This window comes from Engystomops pustulosus, chromosome 1 (assembly GCF_040894005.1).
Source record: "Engystomops pustulosus chromosome 1, aEngPut4.maternal, whole genome shotgun sequence".
Lineage (NCBI taxonomy): Eukaryota > Metazoa > Chordata > Amphibia > Anura > Leptodactylidae > Engystomops > Engystomops pustulosus.
The window spans coordinates 225,706,460-225,727,558 of record NC_092411.1 but is presented as its reverse complement, the minus strand read 5'-3'; the positions used below and the strand labels follow the sequence as shown (position 1 = coordinate 225,727,558).

Below are 21,099 nucleotides of genomic sequence, written 5' to 3'. Positions count from 1 at the left end.
ATCCCTTCTGTCCTTGATAGAATGCTATGGGGGGTTCTCAGGTCTCCGGGTTAACTGGGACAAATCGGCCCTCTTTCCCTTATCAGATATAGGGGTACGCTCCCTTCCCGTCCCAGTCCAGGTGGTGTCCACCTTTAAATATCTGGGAGTCCAGGTGTCACGCAGGGTTCAGGCATATACAGAATTAAACATCACACCCCTGATAGCTGCAACGGAATCGCGCCTAAAAGCCTGGTCCACTCTCCCCTTGTCCCTATACGGGCGTATTAATATATTCAAAATGATCTTCCTCCCCAAATTTCTATACCTTTTTCATGCTTGTCCTATACTGCTTCCTAAGAGTCTGTTCAAACGCTTAGACGGCATTCTCAGGTCCTTCTACTGGCAGAGTAGCGCCCCGCGATTCAGTTTAGCGCTGCTTCAGGCTCCCAAGTCTAGGGGTGGACTGGCTGCCCCGGATCTGTATCTTTATTACCTGGCTTCCCAGCTAGTATATGCCCAGTGGTGGATAGATATAGACATGGGTAATGCAGCTACTGCACTGGCTGGTGCCCTGGTAGGTTCCTACGAGGCCCTTACAAACTTGCTGTACAGGTATAAGTCCCCATCTGATACCCCACTCCCCCTACGTACGGTAGCGGTGTGCTGGCGTAGGGCACAATCCCTGGTAGAACCGAGCAGCTCTCCCCCTCTCTCGCCTAGGACTCCATTGTGGCTCAATCCGTGGCTTTCTCACTTCCTCTCCCTCCCAGGCTGGACAATGTGGGGGGCGGCGGGGGTGAAATTTGTAGGCCAGCTCTTATCCCCGGAAGCAGAGTTACTCAGCTTTAACGAGATAAGGGAGAGACATACTGTACCCACTACGGCCAGCTTCCATTACACGCAACTGCGACACGCATTCAAAGCCCAATTCGGCTCCTTCGGCCTGACAGTGAAATTCTCCAAACTAGAGACTCTGATGAGTACCCCGGACCTCCCTAAGCCACTCACTCAGTGCTATGCTCTCCTACAAGAGCAAAAGTCCAGACCGTTTGATAGAGCCCGTGAACGCTGGAGACAGGATATCCCTGACCTGTCGGATGATGACTGGAGGGAGGTCGAACTGTCCTACTTCACATCTGTAGTGAGTGCGAGGGACTTCCTGATCCAATCTAAATTCCTCCATAGAGTATACTTCACCCCTGCTAGACTATTCCGTATGGGAGCAATGCCCAATGATCTTTGCTTTCGCTGTCAGGCTGAAGTCGGATCCTTCCTGCATTGTGTCTGGTCCTGCCCTAGGGTTCATGTCTTCTGGTCCGAAGTGCTGGAGTTCCTAAATGTACACTTTGATTTCCCACGATTACTGTCTCCCTCTGTGTGTCTCCTCGGTATCATAAATGAAGTCATCAATGGCCACTATGACAAAATCTTCTTTAGGTTTGTCCTATACTACGCCCGAAAAGTGGTGGTGATGACCTGGAAGGACCAGGAGCCCCCTCCACTAAAAAGATGGATATTACTTATTAACAGCGTCATTCCCCACTACCGGTCCCTGTATGTCAACAGGAAGTGTCCCCAGAAGTTTGACCGCATCTGGTCCAGATGGTGCGAGACTCCCCATACAGCCTTATAATCACATGTGATATATACTCCTCTCCATGATGACGGAGACTGAGCGTGCTGGTGTGTGTGTGTGTGTGTGACTGATTGTCTATGTGTCAATAGTTATTTGTGTTGTATCAAGATGTCTGGTTACAATATCTGCTGTCACTTATCGCGGTATATCCCTTAGTTAATATTGGAACGCAATAAGATCCTGTTCATTACCACGGATGCTATTCAATATTTCTGTATTGTGGGGAAGAAAGTATGTAACAGACAATCTTGTTCTTTGGTTTGTTTATTGCAATTGTTAAAAAAAAAATTTTCCAAAAAATTTGCAAAAATAAATACTTTAAAAAAAAAATTTATGAGAAGCATTTGTGGTTGACTTGGGTAATGTGGAACCTAAAAGGGAATGTTGCTAAATATATAAATTATAATTAAATTATATTTATATCTAATTTCTAGGTGATTAACACAAACTTAAAATAAGCAAATATGCTCCGATTGTTGTTTTGTATGAATTTTGTATGTATTGTTTACTACAATGGGGGTCATTTACTAAGGGCCCGATTCACGTTTTCCCGACGTGTCACCCGAATATTTCCGATTTGCGACGATTTTCCCTGAATTGCCCCGGGATTTTGGCGCACGCGATCAGATTGTGGCGCATCGGCGCTGGCATGCACGCGATGGAAATCGGAGGGCATGGGCGAACGAAAACCCGATGGAAACCCGGATTCGGAAAAACTGCCACATTTTAAAAAAAAAAAGTGTCGCGGGACTCGTGCTTACCTTCACTCGGTCTGGCTTGGTGAAGATCAGTGCATTCCGGGGAACTTCAGCGCAGCAGCGCCACCTGGTGGACGTCGGAGGAACTGCCTTAGTGAATCCCGGCCAGACCCGAATCCACCGCAGAGAACGCGCCGCTGGATCGCAAATGGACGGGTAAGTAAATCTGCCCCAATGTCTTGACTCATCCTCTCTAACCCTTTATGTGACTGTAGGCTGCCGAAATACACAGATGCTGTATTGTCTGTTTCAAACCAGTCACAAAGCAGACTTAAACATTGTGGCTGTTTGGGATGATAAAGATAATATTTAGTGATGAATAAGAATATAGGTCCAAACTGCTCAGTACATTAGAGAGTCATTGGCAATTAAAGTATTAATCATTTCTGCGTCTTTAAGGGGCACCTTTCACCCAAAGTAAATGCTTCATAAACAACTATGATTGAAAAGCATTGTCCTTATTTCTCAATGGTTCCCTTCTATGGCTACATTGTAAAAAAATCAGTTTGCAACTCAACTGCAGTGAGTCCAATTATATTATTGGTGTCCTGCATATGCAATTTTCTCTCCACTACACTGCTTACCTAGTCCTAATTCATAGGTCCCACTGTTACCAGTACATAGGGACTGTCTTCCAATATTCATTTAGACATATACAGCTCTGTAGGAAATACTGGAATGTTGTTGCATACTGGAATGTTGTGGAAATACTGGAATCAATTGTAAGTGGTGCACAGTTCACCCATACGGAGCTACTCACGGTCCAAGACCGGTCTCTATTTTTCTCTATTCTTGAAATACTGGAATGTTGTTACATCATTTAGCACTTCATGTCATGTGACCAGTGTGATGCCATCTAAGGTAATTTACCCCTAAAATTAGCAAAATCTATATATCTTACATGAAATCACAGCATGCCTCTATGAGAACTAGAAGTCCATGGAGGCATGCTGTGATTTCATGTGATCAGATACATACATGGGGTAGATCTTGCACAAATACCTTAGATGACATTGTATGGTGAAAAGAGGTGTAGGGAATGCTAGGTAAGAGAACAAAGTTTATTTTATGGGTATTTGAAGGATCATTTGCAATGCAGGTGCCTAGGCTGAAGGTAGCTACAGGATTGCTGACATTTACTTTACTTTAAATATGGGCCAGTGTTTTCTGTAAATAAATTAGCTAGGTGGAGCTGATTCATAAGGGGAGATTTAAGTGTCATATATCAAAAGTGTCTGAGAGTTAAATGGTTCCAGTTGCCAAGGGCAACCAAACAGAGCTCAGCATTCATTTTATAAACACTGTGGAAAAGTGAAAGCTGACCTCTGATTGGTTATCAGTTCTGTTCTGATAAATCTCCCCCTCTAATATGATTCTACCCAGCACCACCACTGAGGAATAAGAGGTAGAAATTAACTATAGTGTCTCTCTCTCAGAAAATCTAAAATCTAAGTTGCCTGAGAATTAAAAATATTTATTTTCTCTAAAAGGGTGGATCCTTGAAAACAGCTTATAAGGTTGTGTTTACAATCCTGTTTTTGCTTGTGGTGTGTTTTGGGAGATTGTAGACTATAATATGCAGCCACTCGCACAGTTCAGAGCTTTATTGCTTATTCCCCCTGTGTCTGTGTATATTAGTGTTCCAGCCCCTTCCCTGTCAGAGCCCTGAAGCCGTGTGACAGTAATATGGTAGTTTTACCTATTACATCCTCTTTTCTCATAGTGATAGGAATCCCTTAAGTGTCCCTGGGGATGAAATATATCCCTGATTCTCTGTCAGGACAGTACTCTTAGCTTTATCTAGCTTCCCATATCTGAGCCTATTTGATTTTCAAGTCAGTAGGAAAGTCTAGTAGATGGGACTCACAACACTGTATATTTTTACTACGGCTCAATGGTGAGCTCTACTGGAACTGCACATGCTACAGCCTCAATGTATGGGCAGGCCAGGGGCTGATTAAGACTGCATATACTTATGAATATTATAGCCCATACAACTCCAGAATTCACTCCCTACATATGGTACTAGAATTAAGCTTCTTGGAGGATGCGTCCCTTTTGCCTTCTTTCAACCTGTGGTTTCAGTACCTTTGAACCCTCAAAGGTCCTGAAATGGCCCTTGTGTACATTTGCATTGAGAGCAGGATTAGATGTTCAAAGATTTCATGGATGATAGTCCTCCCCAGTACCACATTTATTGGGTGGTTTGGGTGGGCATGGGCCCCCTAGAAGGATTGGGCCCCAGGCTACTGCCAAAAGCACCTATATTATAACCCACTAGTGTGGCAGAAAAAAAACACAATGTGGACATTTATCATACACCGGGTCATGAAGTGTATTGTGAACATCCACTTAGCATGGAGATGCCATAAGAGGTAAAAATATCATAATGCCTGGTAGTTCTCTAGGCAATGTGATTATTTCAGTTCTTGTATGTAAAAAAAACCTGGTGTATGAGGTCTGATAAATGTCCCCAATGAGAGGTAAAAGCAGGGGATGCCATTCAGAGTGTGTCCTTGCTATATCTGCCCATCTCTTTTTTCCAAAGTATAAAGTCTAAAACAGGAATCATCCAAGAGAATTAGGCCCACAAACTGCAACCATGGAATATCCTACAGTTCAGGTACATTATCATGAGTCTGGCTGTCAGTTGCTAAACTTATGATTATGGACTTTATGGCTATGTGGTACATTATTCAAGCCAGCAGCGGGTCAGCCAGCTTGACTCTTTTTGCCACCCCTTTAGGTCATCTGTATGCAGCATTAAAGGAAATCTACCATTTAAAAAACATCTACAGATACTGACCTGCGCTCCTCTTCATCTTGATCCCGTTGATGTTCTTCACTAAGGCTACACATGTATTGGGGACGTATATATGTCCCCCATAAACTTCTATGGGCTCACGGCACTGTACGGGAGCGTTACGGTGCCGCACACGTGCGTCACCGTACTGCTCCATAGCCTGGGAAAAGATAGGACATGTCCTATCTTTTCCCGTGTTACGGCGCCGTGCGCCATATGTTCCTATGGAGAGGGGCGGAGGTGAGCAGCGCTCACCTCCTCCTCTTCTCCCCACGTGCTGTCATGTGCCAACCGTGCTTCGGTATGGCGGGAAACGGCAGTGTGCATGTAGTCTCAGCTTGACATGCCAGGATCACCTAGAAAAGAAAGTTAAAATTAACAGGCCGAGCGCGAGGACGGGATGTCCGGTGCTCCTGACTGCTTATTATGCCTGCACCCTTAGTAAGTCACCTTCCTCTCCCAACATGGGTGAGGGAGCTGCAGGGGCCTGCATAATTACCAGGTAGAAGTGCAGGGACAAGATGTCAAGTGCTCCAGGTTGCTAATTATGCACGCCCTTGCACCACCCTCCCAAACTGGGAGAGGAAGGTGACGTCACGAAAGTGGCGTGCACAATAAGCAGCCAGGAGCACCGGACATCTCATCTCCGTGCTCTGGCCTTCTAATTAGAGGTTACTTTTCTAACTGTTCGAGGCGTGTCAAGCTTAGTGCAGATCAAGATGAAGAGGAGTGGAGGTGAGTATGTGTAGGGTTTTTTTTTTTTTAATGGTAGATTTCCTTTAAAAGCTTTTCTCTGTGTAATGCTACACTATAGAATATAGAAGTACATCCTTATGAGCCTGTCACTATCCTGCATGAAAGGCTGATGGTGACAGCTTGTGGACCCTCATCCTCAGTTTCCTTTGATGAGAACTTGCATTTGTAGAACAACCACTTAAATGTCTTCCTCATGACCTGAGAAATAGATGTGTATGAGCAATTCTTGTTGTATTCCTGCAGAAAGTACCTGACTGGTTCTAAGCTGCATATAAGACCCCAAATTATCTATCATTTTATTGCTTACAGAAATTTCGACCCTAAAGGGTTTGTAGAGCTCTTACACAAAGCTCATTTAATGCATCTTAGTCTTAAAATAACTCTGATAAACTCTGCTCTTCCAGCATCAGTGGATCTGTCAAGTATTCCTATGAAGATATGTGTACAATACTGTGTGAAGCAGTCACAACTCAACCCCTTAAGAATACATTACTATTATAAATGCCCCATCGAAAGTGGGAGAAGAGGGCTGCTCCCAATTTATGTGACCTCGCCTTCCATTAAAGGGAACCTACCACCCCGATTCTACCTATAGCCACGTTACTCCGCCTACCATTTAATCTTCGGCGCGCAGATCCTCGTAGCTGCGCGCCCTCGTCCTGGTTCCCTGCGTTCTGCGCAGAACACAGGCCTTCGGCTGCGCGGCCGCGGCTCCGGGGCCGGAGCTACTGCACATGCGCAGAAGGCCGCAGATGCCGGGGGACCAGGACGGGCAGCTACGAGGATCTGCGCGCCGAAGATTAAATTGTAGGCGGAGTAACGTGGCTACTGGGGCTTGGAGTAGCCGCGACTAGTAGCCTCATGTCAGGCTACTCCACGCCCCAGTAGCTGCATAAAAAAATTTACATATGCCTCCAATAAAGTTTTCTAAATGACACCCGGGACATGAGGATTAGCCCAAAAAAGAACTATCCTCACGTCCCATTCATCCACCTACCACCCCTTCTACCTTTATAGGTAGAATCAGGTAGGTTCCCTTTAAGCACTTTTTTTTTATGCCCAGTATACCAAAACATTATGGTTTTGTCACTTGTTAAACTACGGGTCTTCCATGCTGCAGGAAAAGAAACTTCTTCCACTTAAATTATTGTTTACAAAGACAGATGATTCCATGTATCTTTAATGTAAACAAAATCGTGTATTTGTTATGATGCATATGTCTAGCTGCAGCCACATACTACTTCAACACTTCATATACATCACATTTTTCTATGTCTACCTTATTCATTTACACCATCAAAAATGAATGTGTTCTTATAACAGAAATCTATTTACCTGCTACCAACATCGTGCATAAACTCTTTACAGAAGCTCCATTTAAGAAATAAGCCCAGCACTACAGGATGGCTGACATAGTATTGCATTGCATTATTGTATCTGTGCATTAGATGACTTGTTAATACCCTGAGACACGAGCATCCTCCTTGGTGGAGCAGCAGCTGCTGTGTCCTGAGTTGCAGTGTTAAAGCTTCTGTTCGTCTCCCCACTACTCCCCCTCCTCCAATCCTCCACCAGCCTCAGCATCAGCAGCAGCACTGAGACAACTGGAGTGGATCTGCTGCTCACAAAGAGCACACATCGGGCTGCTGCCTCCACATCCAGGCTGCCAGATGACTTGAAAAGTTGGGGTTCGGCGATCATGTTAAAGTTGGAGGCTACAGCTCCTGCAGGCTGAGCAGGTAGACATCACAGCATCACTTGCTCCCCTGTCTCCCAGGCTTGGTCCAGAGGAAATGATCTGTGAGCTGCTGCTGGATCCAGGGACGTTGCAGTGTGACAGCACTAGATCCTCCTTGCACCACCTTCTCCTCCTCATCATCACCCTCCTCCCCTCCAGCTTCTTCCAGCTCCAGGCTTGTTTATAGAGCTGTGTGGGACTGGGAGGGATTGTAACCACCGGTTTAGAGCTCATCCACGTGTTTTCCACCAGTGGGGACTTGAGTTCTTGTCCAGGAGAGATACCTCAGTAGGATCTGCATACCTCAGGATGAAGGAACACACACAGGATTGATTTCGGATATGGGAGATGGATTTAATCTGTTCTGCTTGGTATTGAGAAGCATCCTGACCATCTGAAGGCATGCTGGAGTAGAGATGGACCAAGGATGACCAGCATGGACCTGTGTCAGGTAAGCTAGGAGTGACAGTCTACAATACTGATGAATAATCGGGAACTGAACCTGGTACTGCTGAACTGGACTATTCGTAAAGGCTTATTGTGGCTCCCATCTAGGAATCTTCACCTGACTTGTCTCTATCTTGTGCAATAGTTGTTGAGTAACAATGTATCCAATCAAACTTTTCTCTCTACAAGACATTTAGTTCTTTAATGGTGGGATCCTTATAACTCTGGAGATTTCCTTATTCATCAAGGCTTTCCAAGGACGTCTTGGTTGTTCATGAGATTGGAAGTAAGATCACCTAAACTGCTGTGAAACTTTAAGTAGAGGAGCACAAGTTCTTGGAGACCTCTGTGGATTACAGTAGTCACTTTCTACTGTACTTGACTACTAGACATTTATACTGCCATGAAGAGAAAGCAGAAGAGGTTCATCCAGATGGCCTTGCTTTTTACAGCTGCTGTCATTTTTCTGCCCAATATTGGCCTTTGGTCCTTGTATAAGGAAAAACAGCTGATGAAGTCCAGTGATGGAGATCAGGTAGGAACCATGAGGCATGAAGCACCTTGGTGTAGTTTGCATTGCTCTGCTGGACAGAGATACTCTATGGATTGTCTAAGGTCTCTCATTACTCACTTGAAATGAGCCATTTAAAATAATTGATTTTCTCTGCAGTTGATGGGGTTAACTGAAAGGATTGATATACAGTCGGATTAAATCGTAATCTTGTAGTGTGGATAATAAATGGGCCAAACTGTTAAAGTGAAACCTGAAACATGATAGCTAACCAACTCAAGTGAAAGTTCTGGAAGTTCTGGTGACACACAAGTTTCCAAGTGGTTTGTACAATGAGATGAATTAATTACTATCACTTCTGATTGGTAACATCCTCCACTTGATGAATTATTTTCTAGATACTGGTAACATAAGACATTTAAATGCTACATAGTGTAGGAAATGTGTGAATCCTAAACCTGGACTCATTACAATAATGAGTGCACAGTATTCTATATATTTGCTGATTTATTGGGTCCTTCTTTGATGTTGGTTATAGGAGTAACCAGTCTAAAACATTTCTTAATAATAAATGCAACATCTGTCATTACATAGCCTATTCCTATCAACTTCTGTCTAGACTTACTGTAATAGCAATTGTGATGGACACCAAGCTGAAATTTGCAGCAATTTGATTCATTTAAATGGCATGTTCTGGCTTTGAAGAAAAGTTTGCAGCTAGCAGTAAGTTGGCAGGAGATGTGTCCTGGTAGAGCAGCCAGCTTTATTATTTTATTTTGTGGAGCCGTTGATTCATACAAGCAAAATAATAATTGGGAATCCTGATTTGTTCTACATTTAGCACTTTTGACAGCTCCTGACTAATATTCTTCATTCCTGTCTACATTTATTTTCCATTTTTAGATGTTACATGCACAACTTATGAAACTGGAGAATGCTATTATGACATATATTAAATATGCATCCGTTGTGGCCAAATCAAGGATTCACAAACAGGCCTGTTAAATATTGATAACACTTTTCATTGTGTTCCAAAGTTGCAGCCACAGAACTGAGGTTGTGTGGTTTTACTCTGCTGATAATAACCCCATGATACACTGCCTGTATACAGTAGCCTTACCTTGCAATGCACATACAGTGTCTCTGTGGGCACAGAGTGATTTCATTGTGATTCTACTAGAAGACTATAAATAATCCGGATAACATTTAAAAAAGATTTTGTGTATTTTCGGCCAAACTGACAGAATACTATAGAACTCATCAGACAACTAGACAAATCTTCTAGTCAGAAAGGTCCTTTAAGGATACTAGGATGATGTTGAATGGTACAGTAGCCTCCAATGCATCAAGTGTGTCATGACTGGCTCTTCAATAAATCACATGACCCATGTATAATAAATACTAAATGATAGGGTCACTGTTGGTATGTTTTTATACAGGTGCAACACTGAATGGCTTCAACTTCACCACACTGTAGGCAAGACAAGCGTTCACCATAAAAACAGTAGAGTTCTTAAAAAAACAATGCTAATAAATATTATCTTATTTATCAATAACTGCGCTGACTATAAATATTACAAAGCCAATAGGTTTTTGGTACATCCATTGAATAAGGTGAACAATATGTTAAAAAATGACCAAAAATGTTCTTTTTCATTTTACCGAGGCATGTAAAAATCTATGTAATTGAACTTATCTCCAGTGAAGAGTTCAGAAATAAATATGTCATGTGTGAATATAACTTATCCATTTATTTGGAGATTCTAAGAGTAAACACCACGGTGACAGACATGTCATAAGGCAGGTTATCAGGTCATCCTATAATCCACTCTGAACACATCAATAACTTCTACAGGGTCTATAGCTATATCTAATTGGCATGGTCCTCTCTAAGGACTAACTTAGATGGCTCATGGAATAGATCCTCCTTACCGAAGGGACACAATTGTTGTGTGATCAGAAATGTAGCTTTGTGAAAGGGTTCTCAGTGTCTACATTAGCTCTTGCTGGCCTAATTCCACCCTGATTTTTGGGGATTTGGCACTTTAGTCTTTAATTACTACCTAGGCCCATTTGACAAACCATCTTTAGGTTGAGTTTACACAGTACAGTTTCATATACTTCTTTATGTCTTAATCTGCACTTATAGAAGAATATGGCAAGATGTTTTATAACCTTTAATATATTGTCTTTACATTTAATTAAAATTCTATTCTTCTTTATAATTATTACTTGTACACACAAGTCTCTACGAGTGAAACTATAGAGTGAAGCTTGTTTACTAGACAGTGGTGCTTGTTGACTATGGGGTGTAGCTTGTTGACTGGAGGATGGAGCTTGTTGACAGGAGAGTGACACTTGTTGACTGTGGAGTGTAGCTTGTTGACTGGAGGGTGGACTTGTTGACAGGAGAGTGACACTTGTTGACTGTGGAGTGTAGCTTGTTGACCAGAGGGAGGATCTTGTTAATTTTGGGGTCAAGCTTGTTGACTGGAGGGAGGAGCTCGATGACTGTGGGGTGCAGCAATTGGAATGGAAGGTGGAGTTTGTTGACTGTAATGTGGAGCCTATTTACTGTAGAATGGAGCTGGTTGACTGTGGGGTTGAGCTTTTTAAGTTGTTAGAAGTAATTAGAGCTTAAGCCAATCACATTCATTATTGCAGTGATTGTGAGAGATTTCTACTAAAAGCACCAAATGGACCATGTGTGTCCATGATAATGATGAGTTAATATAATATGGTCAATAATTAGTAATAAATAATAAATAACAATAATATATTATTCTATTCCGAGAGCTTAGAGGGATGTGTGGTCACTGCCTATCATAAATTATTTATGTACTACCTCTACATTTGTATCATCTGAAATTGTCATTTCTTCTCAAAGGTAAGAAGCAGGAAATGTGATGTTAGATCCCCTTTGACCAGACTATGAGTCCCTCTCATAATTCAGGTATCATAGCCTCTGCTGTGGACTTGGTTTCCTCCTGTATAACTCCTATTTTACAAAGGCTCAGCCATAAATTTGATATTTGCCTTTCTCGCATTTCTTTTCAAAACTGAGCTGAGCTGTGAAGGCCAAAGATCGCAGATTTGTGGTTTTCTTAACCTGTTCAGATTATAGATCAAATCTGAGTGCATAATATGACCTTTTAAAGCGTGTATATTAGTTGTATATTTTTCACAGATCGTGGGGACTTGTCAGCAGAAAGAACCTGTGGCAGTGATGTGAGACCCCATCAATCCCATTACATTCCCACCGATAGGTATGGGGGGCGTACAATTGTAAGTCTCAGGATTCATAAAGCACATAGCAGCGATTTTCAGATGTGGCCAAATGCCAAAGTGAAATGCTTATATTTCATCTTTTATTAAGTTTCTTATTTTTCTAGCCTGTTATTTACAATGAAGAACAACAGCTTCAACGTTCCATACAATATTTACTTATATTCTAAAAACATTTACATTTTTAAATTCAGCTTGCAATCACTGTGTAGACTCTAATAGTCGTCAAGCCAATCCATCATGTGATGGCAATGACATCTTATGGCAATTACATCTCGCACATCCTCATTTGTTGCCCGCAGCCAATCACTGTACTCGGCAGTCACATGCCTTACATGCAACAGTTACCTTTAAAGGGGTTTCCACCTTTTAGATATTGATGACCTGTCCATAGTAGATCAGTGGGAATCTAACCCAAGGGTCTATTCTGATGATCTGATCTGATACACAGAGGAAAGAGTGAGAATTGATCTCTGTGTAGCAGATTGCATATCAGATCCGATTCATGGATGAATGGATAAGTCATCAATGTCTAGAAGGTGGAAATCCAGTTTTAACTGCAGCATTGAATGATGTATGTAATATTAATGTGGCAGGACCAATGTAGACCATCATATTGGTGGTAATGGAACAACAAGAAAGTGAAAAGATACAACCCCTAACTAAGAATTATTCAGAAAAGCTTTACATATTAATACATGATTATTACATTATGTAATGTTAATTTGTGGTGGGGTTCCTAAAACATAATTCATGCGTTTATGGAAAGCTAGAAATCTCACCACCTAAGATCCAGTTTACATAATATTATTATGTGAGATATTCAACGGATACCTAGAGATTGATATATTAAGATGACTGGTACTTGATTGCATTTAGATCTGGAAAGGTTCTAATTTACAGTGAGAAGAATAGATAGATAGATAGATAGATAGATAGATAGATAGATAGATAGATAGATAGATAGATAGATAGATAGATATGTTTTATTTATGAGATATGCAGTATAATCAATGGTATTCCTAAACCTGTTTGTAGGATCCAATAAAGGACCTTATATAACTTTATTATCACTCACCATCCATGACAATGTTAGGACATTACTGTATTCTTCTATGTGGAAATAAATCATTTGCAGATGTTATGCTGTGGTTAAAATGTTTTATCAATAATTATGTACATGAACACATATATACTTACCATTTCATAGAAACAATGTATGTTTTATCCACAACCTATGAGGCACGTCTGACTGCACGGTTTTTGTGTTGGAATCCTCAGTAGATGGCGCTGTGTCCTTCATTGTCACATCAGCTGCAGATACTGTGTTATCTCACTTCTGCTTCTCTCCTGGATTATCTTGGATATTTCAGCCCATCTCACATAACATAATGTTCTTAATTGTTTAGGTTTTTCTTCTTGTTTACATATAATTTTTTCATACGTTGTGCATTTGGTATATGTGTATTCTTCAGTGAATTATTGGTTATTTGTACAGGATGAAAATCTTTCAAATTCTCATCTTACTCAGTGGATTTTGTCATTAAGTTTTATTTAGTTCCAGAGCTGGGAAAGTACTTGAAGGACTCTATTTGCCACCTGTTCATTGTAAAAGCAGAAATAAAATCCAGTGGTAATTATTTTTGTGCTATTGTCTCAGCCCTGAGATCCCATCTTCTCACCCTTAAACAGTTGATTTGCCATTGACAAGTGAAACGATGGCATAGACAGTATTCTTGCTCGTCCTCACTGTGATCTCATAAACCCAGCTTGTGATCCCTTCTCCAAGAAAACATTTTTCCAACAGGAAAATTCCTTTCTTCCTGTTGATTCACTTACAAGCTCTGTAAATTGTGCTATGGCTAAAATCTGATAATGTATCTGCCCCCCTTATTTCAGACTACTGAATTAGTACCTCTGCTACTATTTTGTTTTGATCATAATTCCTTAATAATAATTCCTTTATTTATATAGTGCACACAGATTATGCAGTACTTGCCACATCAGTCCCTGTCCCCAACGGGGCTCACAATCTAATCAACCTACCAATGCTGTAGAAGAAGAGAAAAAACAGGCGCTTCCTGGTGCAGGTAAAACTTAAGGAGATGTTCCTTTTAAATACAGTAGTGTGCTCACCTTGATGGGTTGTGCGTGCAGGCACAACGCTGTGTCAGAGTATAAAGGGTGCTGCCTAGTCCTCACCGGCAGTAAGGGTCTCCGGTACTTTGAAGGATATAGATCAGTGGTGGCGAACCTATGGCACTGGTGCCAGAGATGGCACTCGGAGGCATCTCTGTGGGCACCCGGGTTGTCGGATTCAGGCTCTGGTAGCAATAAGTTTGTTACTGCCTAAATTGCTGTGTTGGCACTTTGGGAAAAGCTAGTGGTTTTTGGGTCTCATTTTGGGCACTTGATCTCTAAAAGATTCACCATCACTGGTCTAGGGCAGAGATGGCACTCGGCTGCATCTCTGTGGGCACACGGGCTGTCTCCCAGTCACAGAGTTTGCCAGACATGGCATCTTCCTGCAGTCTCAGGCAGTCCAAGTAGTGCCCTGCTATTTTAAAGTGACACATCCTGTGCTGCTTGGTGCTGTTCGAAGAGTGAAAAGATGTTGTATTGGAGCTCAAAGATTCTGGTAGCAATAAGTTTGTTACTGCCTAAATTGCTGTGTTGGCACTTTAGGAAAAGCTAGTGGTTTTTGGGTCTCAGTTTGGGCACTCGATCTCTAAAAGGTTCACCATCACTGATATAGATGATCCAAGGGGAAGAAGATTGGGATTCCACTCTCTCCAGACCGTTGGATGTAGAAAAAAACGGACTTTCTTCTGGCGCAACCCAATTTAGGTTTAAAGCATCCGTGATGCCGTTTATTATACAAAAGGTCGATGTTTAAAACATTAGAATAAAAGGGGATAACAGACAACGCATTTCGCGTCCTCACTGGACGCTTCTTCAGGTCTAAATGATGTTGTAAGGGTTATGAGTTCTTATAAGTATGTCTAAGAGGAAGTGATGTCATAGGACTAAATGACATAACCAATCAATTGATGCGTCTCTCAACAGTAAACCATGTCAATAAATGCATATTTAAAAACAATAATTCATCATATAATACAAGTAAATAAACAAATAACACATTGCATGCATACAACCACAATATTATGTATCTTAAATGTATCGAATTTGCGAGTGTATCAAGTGGAGACAGAGATATAGGTGGACCCGGAAGTGCCGGATCATGAAAGGAGAAGATGGGTGGAACGCAAAATACCGGGATAAAATGAGCACAGTGACACGCAAGGTAGCGATCAAAAGATTTGCGTTCTTCAATCATGAGAGATTCGATGGCCGTAATAGAATAGGAAGGTTCTGTTTGGATGGGACGTCACGTAGATAGTGGGGGACCTCAACTATAGGACGATCATGTTAAAGGGAAGGCTGTTTTTATATAACAGCCTCATTCATTTCATTGAGGCCATCTGGACTTAAGGTATGCATTTTGTATATCCAGTAAATTTCTCTTCTACAGAGAGTCTGATATCGATTATGAATATTGTCTGGAACAAAATCGATGGGACTGATTTTCATTAATTTCTCATTTTTTTGATGTTTACATACATCCAACGGTCTGGAGAGAGTGGAATCCCAATCTTCTTCCCCTTGGATCATCTATATCAATCAACCTACCAGTATGTTTTGGAGTGTGGGAGGAAACCGGAGGACGCGGAGGAAACTTACGCAAACACGGAGAGAACATACAAACTCTTTGCAGGGCTGTAGTGCTAACCACTGAGCCTCATGTTACTGTGACTGTGATAATCTTCTTATATTTGTTATCCATGGACTAGTTCCTTTTAAAATCAACCTTTAAAATTATGCTAATTATGCTAAAGGCTATAGGTCGTGCTACAGCTTCACAGGCTGTTACATTTTGAAGGAGCACTCCCCCCTCCCACCATGTGCTTACCGATCAATTCTGATGAGAGCTATGCAGAGGGCTTCTGTAACACACCCATAAACCTACAAGTCATTAGCATAATTATAAAAGTTGATTTTAGAAGGAAGGAGGCCATTAATAACAAATTTAGGGCAATTAACACAATCACAGTGCCTGGATCTAGGAGTAAATGCCCCTGGTTTATCATGATAGATTTTGATAGTAGATTAACATTCTCCTTGCTGGCAAATGATGGCTGCATGTACTAGGAGTGTCTGGCATAAAGGTGGTGATGAGGGGGAAATTTCAATTCCTGTCCATGCACCCAGAATTGCAACTTTATCATTCCTTGAATGTTAGAACACCATCCTGCTATGATAAATTCACCCAATGGTTTTCATGAGGAATAGGAATATTTCCTCAAATTCATTCATGTTGGGAACATCAATAAGTCTAACAATTTATTAATCTACTGTTACTGTTAAAGGGGGTCTATTAGTGGATTAGGCCATACAAAGCTATAGAAAGTGTTACATAGCAGTTCTGAAGCCCCGTAGAATCATAGTTTTGTGTATGTTGTTAGTAGCAGCAGAACTGTAAAAAATGCATTTATATTCCAGGATTGCAGATTAACTTGGTGCACTGGTGTGTGAGATCTCTTCACTGAATATTACAGAGCCTATCTCCCCCTGAGTAAGTATTCAAACAGAAAACTTCTACAGCAGTCACTCAAAGCAGAGGGGATGAACTCTTCTGTGTGTGAAAAGATCTCACATCCAAAACCAGCTACAATACTGGAATATTGGCACATTTCTTACAGTCCTGCTGCTAATTACAACAAACACATAGGTAACTTAAAGGGGCTGTCCACTTTCCACAAACAATTAATATGATTTGTGTAAGGAAAAATTGTACAATATTTTCAATATACTTTTTGTATCAATTAATCACAGTCTTCTAGAACTCTGCTTGCTGTCATTTTAATGGAAGCTTTTGTGTTTACTTCATGTGTATAGAAATCAGTCCATGGTCATGTGATGTCACACAGGTGTATGAACTGTTATTACCACACAGCTCTGTTTACTGTCTGTGATACTAGCGCTCGTTCACTTCATCACAAGACCATGGACAAATTACTATCCACTGGGAGTAAAAATAGAAGCTTTCTATAGCAAGCAGAGATATAGAAAACCACCCAGAATTGGTTAGGTAAGTATATCAGAAAATAGAATAACTTTACCTAACACAAACAATATCAATTAGTTGCTGAAAGTGGACAACCCCTTTAAGGTCAGTGGCAAATTAAGGAAAGGGCCTCACTAATCAATATCCCGTAATTAGAACTTAACTAAGATTTAGTACAGTAACATTTGAACTGTTATCTTCTTCTATATATGTAGCAGCAGAAGGAGCAAGCCCTTAGTCACTTTTATGGAAACCCTTACCATAGTTCCCGGCAAAAATATCATAGGTGTAGTGTCATAAATGATGCTTTATGTGCAGCAAAACATGTTAGATGACAATATTCCTTATAAGGCATATGGAAGAATTCATTTCCATAACAGTGTTTTATGTTGCTTAACTGACTATGTAACCAGCAATGTAACTAGGAGAGACAGGGCCCCATAGCAGACTTCTGAATGCCCTCCCCCCCTTATTGTTTTCAAATATACATATTACGCTCATTCTTCACTCATACACACACATTTATACTCTTACACACATACGCAAAACATGAAGAGCATATACACATCGGATATATATTGCCATATACAGACATGCAACATATATATCATCACAGTATCATAGTTTATACGGTTGAAAAAAGACACATGTCCATCAAGTTCAACCAAGGAAGGGAAGTGATTGGATGAGGAAGGGATTTAGGGGAAACAATTCTATATAACATAACCATTAGTGTTATTTAGATGTAAAAAGGCATCTAGACCCTTCTTGAAGCTCTCTGCTGTCCCTGCTGTGACCAGCGCCTGAGGCAGGCTATTCCATAGATTCACAGTTCTCATAGTAAAAAAGTCCTGTCGCCTCTGGTGATTAAACCTTGTTTTCTCCAAATGGAGACAGTGCCCTCTCGTCTTTTCATTTAATTTAATCTGGAACAACTTTACACCATATTTTTTTATGGACCATTCATATATTCATATAAATTAATCATGTCCCCTCGTAGTCGTCTCTTTTCCAGACTAAATAAATCTAGTTGTTTTAATCTTGCCTCATGAATGAGACCCTCCATACCCCTTATCATTTTTATGGCTGTTATACACACACCATAAAGACATATAGTATATATACATCACATATATTTTATATACATATTATGCTGTACAGTGTGCTAAATAATGGTGCACATCCTCCAGAGGAGAGGCGGTTCTACTATGAGACATAGACAAAAGTTCTTTACTTTAACCCCTTAACGCTGAAGCCACTTTTCACCTTCCTGACACGGACCATTTTTTAAAATCTGACATGTGTCTATTTAAGTGGTTATAACTTTGGAACGCTTTAACATATCCAGTTGATTTTGAGATTGTTTTTTCGTGACACATTGTACTTCATGCTGGTTGAGAAATTTAATAAATATATTTAGTATTTATTTATGAAATAAATGGAAATTTGGCAAAAATTTGGAAAAAAACAATGTTTTCCAAATTCAAAATTTTCTACTTTTTGGAAAGTTGGTCATATCACTAAAATAACTTGATAACTAACATTTTCCATATGTCTGCTTTAACTTGGCATCATTTTTCAAACATCTTTTCCTTTATTTTGGATGTTAGGAGGCTTATAACTTTAGGTGCAATTTTTCAGATTTTCATGAAAATCATCAAAACCTACTTTTGGAGGGTCAATTTAGTTAGAAGTGACTTTATAAGGCCTACATGACAGAAACCCCCCACAAATGACACCATTTTAGAAACTACACTCCTCAAAATATTCAAAACAACCTTTGGGAATTTTGTTAACCCTTTGAGCGTTTCATGAGCGTGAAAGATAAATGAAAGTGAAATTAGAGAAATGTAATTTTATCTTACTATAGATTCATTGAACACTAAAATTTGCACCTTCACAATGGGTTAAAAAGGAAAATGCATTTTACAATGTTGAGGGCAATTCCTCTTGAGTATGCCAATACCCATTTTGTCACTGTACCCTACTGTACGGGCACAGGGGGGCACTTGGAATGGAAAGAGCGTTGTTTCGTTTTTGCAGGGTAAATATGGCTGAAAAAGTTTACATGTGTCAGGATGCATTTGGAGAGCCATAGTGGTACCAAAACAGAGGAAAGCCCCAACATGAGACACCAATTTGGAAAGTACACCCCTTGGAGAGTTTAGCAACGTGTAATTTGTGTATTTTCCCCAACAGGTGTTTGATTCAATTAGGCCCCAAAAGGGAAAAAAGGTGAAAATTTTCTCAAAAAAGTCACTTTTACCCCAAATTTTTGTAAGCCACAAGGGATAAAAGATGAAACAACCCCATAAATGTGTAAAACTATTTCTCCTAAGCACAGAACTGCACCACTTTTGCATATAAAGTGTTGTATGGGTGCAAAGTAGGGCTCAGAAGGGAAAGAGGGGCTTTGGCCTTTTAGAAGCAAGATTTGTCAATCATCCTTTACATGTGTCAGGATGCATTTGGAGAGCCCTAGTGGTACCAAAACAGAGGGGAATCCCAACAATGGTCACCAATTTGGAAAGTTCACCCTTTGGAGAATTCAGAAAGGTGTAATATGTGTATTTACCCCTACAGGTGTTTGCTTCAATTAGGTCCCTAAAAGGAAAAAGGTGAACATTTTCCCAAAAAAGTCACTTTTACGGCTAATTTTTGTATCCCATAAGGCATTAAAGATGAAACAACCCCAAAAAATGTGTACTAGCATTTCTCCCGAGTATAAAATTGCCCCACACATGCAAATAAAATGTTGTATGGGTACGCAGTGAAGCTCAGAAGGGAAAGAGGGGCGTTGGCCTTTTAGAAGCCAAATTTGACAGACATCCTTTACATATGTCAGGATGCATTTAGAGAGCCGTAGTGGTACCAAAACAGAGGGGAACCCCAACAAGTGTCACCATTTTGGAAAGCACACCCCTTAGAGAATTTATCAAGGTGTAATATGTGTATTTGTCCGTAAAGGTGTTTGATTTAATTAGGACTTAAATAGATAAAAGGTGAACATTTTCTTATAAAGGTCATTTTACTCCTAATTTTATATAGCCACAAGGGATAAAAAAATGTAATAACCCCTCAAAATGTGTGAACCTATTTCTCTCGAGTGTAGAAGTACCCCACATGTGTATATAAAATGTTGTATGGGCGCACAGTAAAAGGAAAGGGGAATGTTTGCCTTTTAGAAGCCAAATTTGACAGAAATGTTTGACATGCATTTGGAGAACCCTAGTGGTATAAAACGGATAAGAATCCGAAAAGTGACCCTAATCTTTGAATGCACACCCCTTAGAGAATTTCGCAATGTGTAATATATGTATTTGCCCCTACAGGTGAATGATCCAATTAGGCCCGAATCATTAAAAAGGTGAAAATTTTCCTATAAATGTCACTTTACCCCTAATTTATGTAAGCCACAAGGGATAATATATTAAATAACCCCAAAAAAGGTGTAAAACTATTTCTCCCGAGTGTAGAAGTACCCCACATGTGCATATAAAATGCTTTATGGGCGCACAGTAGAGGAAAAGAGGGATGTTTGTCTTTTAGAGGCCAAATTTGTAAGAAATCCTTCACATGTGTCAGGATACATTTGGAGAGCCGTACTGGTACCAAAACAGAGGAAAACCCGAAAAGTGACCCTAATTGTTGAATGTACACCCCTTGGGGAATATAGCAAGGTGTAATATGTGGTGTAGGGTAATACACGTGGTGAAATGAGCATTTTGAACATATAGGTGGTTTCCAAATATGATGTGCAATGGAGTCCAAGATGGAAATTACAATTATTTGTGGAAAGTTCAGTGCCCGTTATATGGCGCCCCTTATGAAATAATGGAGGGGTATAGGAGTAAAGGTCATTTTACTCCTAATTTTATATAGCCACAAGGGATAAAAAAATGTAATAACCCCTCAAAATGTGTGAACCTATTTCTCTCGAGTGTAGAAGTACCCCACATGTGTATATAAAATGTTGTATGGGCGCACAGTAAAAGGAAAGGGGAATGTTTGCCTTTTAGAAGCCAAATTTGACAGAAATGTTTGACATGCATTTGGAG

General features: G+C 40.6%; 1 protein-coding gene across 2 annotated transcripts in view; it reads left to right on the top strand.

Annotated features, from left to right (window-relative positions):
• Window positions 1-7,481: 7,481 nt before the first annotated feature.
• GALNTL6 (polypeptide N-acetylgalactosaminyltransferase like 6) overlaps window positions 7,482-21,099 on the top strand; it is a 681,266-nt gene continuing 667,648 nt past the window's right edge. The window contains exon 1 of one of the 2 annotated variants that reach the window (XM_072119809.1): window positions 7,482-8,655. In XM_072119809.1, the coding sequence (XP_071975910.1) occupies window positions 8,524-8,655 (132 nt within the window). In that variant the 5' untranslated portion in view covers window positions 7,482-8,523. The remainder of the gene's footprint in view (window positions 8,656-21,099) is intronic. The other variant, XM_072119800.1, reaches the window with a different exon arrangement.